The sequence below is a fragment of the Morone saxatilis genome, unplaced genomic scaffold (assembly GCF_004916995.1).
Source record: "Morone saxatilis isolate NCDOM2014 unplaced genomic scaffold, NCSU_SB_2.0 Contig21, whole genome shotgun sequence".
Lineage (NCBI taxonomy): Eukaryota > Metazoa > Chordata > Actinopteri > Moronidae > Morone > Morone saxatilis.
Genome location: NW_023339774.1, coordinates 9,488,317 through 9,493,189, shown reverse-complemented (window position 1 = coordinate 9,493,189; position 4,873 = coordinate 9,488,317). Strand labels below are relative to the sequence as shown.

Genomic DNA, 4,873 nt, shown 5'->3' with positions numbered 1-4,873 from the left:
TGTTTAGTCAAAGCAAATAATCGAGTAATCGCATATCAGAAAAATGAAAATAAAAATGATTATCAGTTACAGCCATACTTATCTAAGAAAGAAATAACACAATACTTTGATAATACTAGTTTCTTAAAACAGCCCCTCTTTGCCCTCATTGGTGCTGAACAGTTAATGCGAGTTGATGATAATGGATAATATACAGTATGGACCGTAAACGAGGTAGGTAGGTGTGTGCACGTCACACACATACTGTTCACGACATGCACTAATGTGCTGGGTTTCTAAAGGCAGCCATCCAGAGAGTGAGCTGAAAGAATCCACTTCACTCCTTATTAAGTCTCTTAAGCCTCACCTCTATTTTTGTTACTTTTTGCACCCTTCATTTTCTCCAGCACTCTCACACTCTCTCTCTCTCTCATGCCCTAATGCTGAAACTACCTTTCAATCTCTAGTTTTGTTCCACTTTGTCTCTACATTCTAGATCCATCTTTATCTTTCTTTCTTAAAGGTATCGGAGATGATAGCCGTAAAGATTTAATTGAGATCTCTGTAAGGTGACATATTCTGCACAGCATGAAAAATGTAGCACTTGACTGATCTCGCTAGCTGCAGTTATCACCATTAATGTGTCATGAAACCACGCACAAATCAATGTCACTTCTCCATGGAAACAATCCATTGTGTTGATAATCACGCAGGCTTGAAATTTATCCAGAGTGACATGCACAAACACAGATAAGGACACCACAGAATACAATTCAGATTCAGAGTCTATGACGCTCACATTGTACTGTACTGGAATCTTTGGGCTATGGCCATTTGCTAAAGAATGTTAAGATTTCTTTAATTCACTAAAAAATAAATTGTCTTGTAACTGGAAATCAGGGCACTGAGCATCAGTGGTATTTTTCTTAGATGATTCCAGCTGAGAGCTGTAAGTGTGTGAAATTTCATCATTCTAAACTATAAAGACTCACTAAAACTATAAATTATATCCTAGTGTGAGGTTCAGTGGTTTATCTGGAACACCTTAGGGCTCTACATAATTGTAATAAAAAGTGAAACATCAAGACTCACATTAAAACAGAAGATCAAAACACTCACGCATATTTTGATTCTGTTCGTTGAGCTTCATATTACTATTTGTCTTAATTTATATTAAAATCAATCTGCCTTTAAGAAATAAAGACCTGGGGGAGGATATGTTGTAATACCTAGCTTTCAAGGTTGTTTTTAGATTTGATGAACATTAGTACATTTCCCCCACTGTCCATTTTTCACCGTTTTCACCTATTATTTTATCAGAAAATATTCTAACAATGTTTGTCTTTTTGCCATCACAAAGCATCAGCAGCGTCCTGCTAATTCCTGGACTTGCCAAACGATGTTTAGCAAATGCAAAATTTTAAAACTTGCTGTTTTTAAAAACTGCTGCATTTAAGGATAAAGGCCCAATGGCAAGGATATGACCAAATTTTTCTTATCCTAACTATATTGTGGGTGTTTGATTTTCCAATAATATAACTATTGACTGCTAATAATGTGAATTTAGAGCTTATTTGAATGCAGGGGCAGTTTTCAAACAGGTGATATTGTAACTTTGCTTAAAAAATGTTCATTTTTCTGTAGTAATTTTGCGTTCCTCACAAAATGTTACCTCGCAATAGAGTTTGTGTTCCCTGGTAATATGTTCTGTATTCCCTCTGATCCATAAAGGAAGGCTGAGCTGCATTATGATACAATCTTATGTATTATGTAATAGACCGCCCCCTGGTTGTGGCCCTGGGATGATATAGCTTTGGCCATGACTGTGCATTGATATGATTATGGCCGTGACACATTAGTTTTTAAGAGGCGTAACAGTGCATGCAGAGGCTGTATATGTGCAGTTAATTGACATGGTGGTGCTGGCTGAGCACTGTAGTGAAGCTACTGTATTCTTGAACTCCTGTGATGTATTGGTAAAACACATCTGTCATATCTTATAGATGCAGCGCAGGTTAAAATCCTGTGAGGCTTAACGAAATTAATCTGTGCTGTAAAGAGTAGCAACAGTACAGCTACTGTAGCCACATCCATAGAACCATAGATACAACTATAACTGCAGCCATTGTCCAAGCAATAACCATATTGACAGCTTCAACCGTCACAGACAGGAAAAGTGCTCTGCCTTTTCAAGTGAGCAATAAACGCATCATATAAAGTGTGACATGTCACATCATCTCTCCTGTCTGTTGTATCTGCTGAGCGTTTCCCTAAACTGACTGTATATTATAACTGGACTGGACCAACACACTAACGGAAGTAGTTCAGAAAAGAAATCCCGCTGTGAGCTCCATAGTCAAGTTTATGTTATGCCGAGAATCAACTTGTTCATCAGTCACTTAGGGCTAATAATAACTAACAATCATCTTCTAATCTAATAATCTGCTGATTATTTTTCCGAATTCATTCATCAATTAATTTTTTGATTTATATATTTTCAGAAAAAAGGGAAATAGTGACAATGATGTTCAATCCAAGGTGTCTTTGAATTGCTTGTTTTGCTTGAACAACAATCCAAAACCCAAAGATATTTAATTTGCTATCATTAAAGACTGAGAAAACCTGCAAATATTGACAAGCAATTATCAAAATAGTGAAATAGTATACAGTCAACATAAAATCTAATGATAGGCTTTGTAAATGTTGTGCATTACCAGTGAGCTATTTCCAATTTGTAGTGGTGGGGTAAAATAAAGAGAACAGCCAATAAGATGTGGCCTTTACAGGTTTAGGTTCAGGATTATTTTATGGTGGTCCATGCTGAGGGAAGAACTTAATCCTCAAAGTTTCTGTGAGGGAAGAGAGATCCTGATCAAAAAAGTGTTTTGAGTTTCCTTTGAAAATAGGGTGGAGAAAGGAGGGGTACCGCTTACTGTTCCCAAACTAGACGGGTGGGCAGGGGAGTGCGCTACCGAGGTCAGCGTCGCAATGTGTGGTACTACTTCAGTGGATAATTAAACCCTTAGAGAGATCTGCCTCTTCTCTCTGATATGCATGTACTGCACACATACAACACACAAAATAACACACACACAAACACACACACACACGCACAGCTGCAACACTATTATTTTTCTTTCACACATACTGACAATTAAGAACAAACAGTTTATTTTTTCTCATTTCTCTCACTTCACTCATTTTCTCGCTTCTCCTTTCGCATAATAGGATGGGGACACACTGAAGGGCAAAAATATTAAATCTAATGTTGCCACAGTAAAAAAGCTCAATCTTTACCTACCACAGTGGATAAAGATACTGGTTTTTAAAATGTTTAGATTAACAGTAAATCTTATGTAACATTTCCCAAAGCATTCAATAAGGTTTTATATTAATTACGCAAGCTTTCAGAGAGCCTGATGAAAATCCATTTAGAGAGATTTGAAACTTGCTCAAGATAGGAAATCAATCATGCTGAACGTTTTGCCACCTTTATTGTTTGTAAGAGCTCTCTTATTGGCAAATGGTAATGAAGTTGCAAACTGGGGCTTTTGAGAAAACTCTTCTAGTTAGGACATAAAGTTGGATTTCAAACAACAACCTTTTTAAATGCAGGAGATGAAATTCTTACTGTGCTTTTCAAAACATAATGTATATGCAACGCAATTACATTATTTTAACATTATCTGGAGGCAAGTAAAATGAGCTAAGGGAAATGACAGTGGCATCAGCTACAAGCTGCAGAATAAACAGCAACTTTTGTCTAATATGAATTCGAGCTGCTATCTTCTTGTATTTTGGCTCCACCATATCAGATGGGGAAGTATAGATTTCAGGCAACAACATGATCAGAAACAAGCACATACTAGTAGTCTTTTAAAAAAAAAGAAATCTTGTACATCTGCTGTTCTAAATTTTTTATATTCTGCTCCCTCTCACTAAAAAAACTGTTCATATTTACAGTCTGTCATTTCTTTTAATAAAATCACTGTGGCCTTTTATGTATCAGTATGTTTTCTCTCATTCACTTGGTGTCCTTAATGGAAATATTGTTGCTTTTTTCTTAGTTTTAACATTTCTGAGTGGTAATCGATCTGTGACTTGAGGAGAGGCTCTGAATTTCTGTTACCATTTAAAAATAAAATAAAATAAATAAAGAGAGGAAAAAAATCCGGTCCCTCGTTTGCTCGAACAAAATCAGCACCTGCTTCTCCTTGACTAATGAGCGCAAACCATTTCTACACCGCAGCTACCTTTTGTTCATTCCGCTCACCCACCCACGTACCACTAGAAAGCTGACCATGAAGCAAACGACAATAAAGGCAAATTAGAAAAAGGTAGAATTAAAAAAAGCAGCTGCACGAAACCCATGCCCACTAACCTTGATAACCTGGTCATCTGTAGACCTGCACTCCACCGACTCTGTTACATCAGAGACAGCTCCGTCTGTTCCTACGGTGACTACCTTTACTGGCACGGCGACTGTGCGCCCAGTGAGGACAGCTGTGTTGAGGATCTCGGTATCCTGCGAGGGAAAACAGAAAGACAAAAATGAGTATTATTCCTAACAACACAGTAACTGTGTTGAAAACTGACTTTTTGAGGTTCACAATAATACTGATATGGCTAAATCTGATATTCAGCCAGTGTTAAATTTTAAACACATCATAAACACAATCATTTTTGAAAAAGGAATCCCTGAAATGTGGTCATTAAAGAATTGTTCTGATACTATATATGAACAGGACATTTTACAGTTGAGTCGGTCAGGGGACTTTCATTGTCGGTTACAATAATACCCACTTAATCCAAGTACAGATTGTGGTCATGGTTAAAAGGATTTGTCGGAAATGGGAAATGAACAGTGGTCAAAGTCCAATGTTTTGTTGAGCCA

The 4,873-nt window shown here is 37.0% G+C and overlaps 1 protein-coding gene across 1 annotated transcript in view; it reads right to left on the bottom strand.

Moving 5' to 3' along the window:
• Positions 1–4,217: 4,217 nt before the first annotated feature.
• The window catches only part of LOC118332862 (transmembrane protein 132C-like), a 122,836-nt gene continuing 122,180 nt past the window's right edge, over positions 4,218–4,873 (bottom strand). Inside the window, exons 6-7 of the mRNA XM_035668296.1 lie at positions 4,361–4,504; positions 4,218–4,274 (exon numbers count right to left, since the gene is read on the bottom strand). Coding sequence (XP_035524189.1) covers positions 4,218–4,274; positions 4,361–4,504 — 201 coding nt within the window. The remainder of the gene's footprint in view (positions 4,275–4,360; positions 4,505–4,873) is intronic.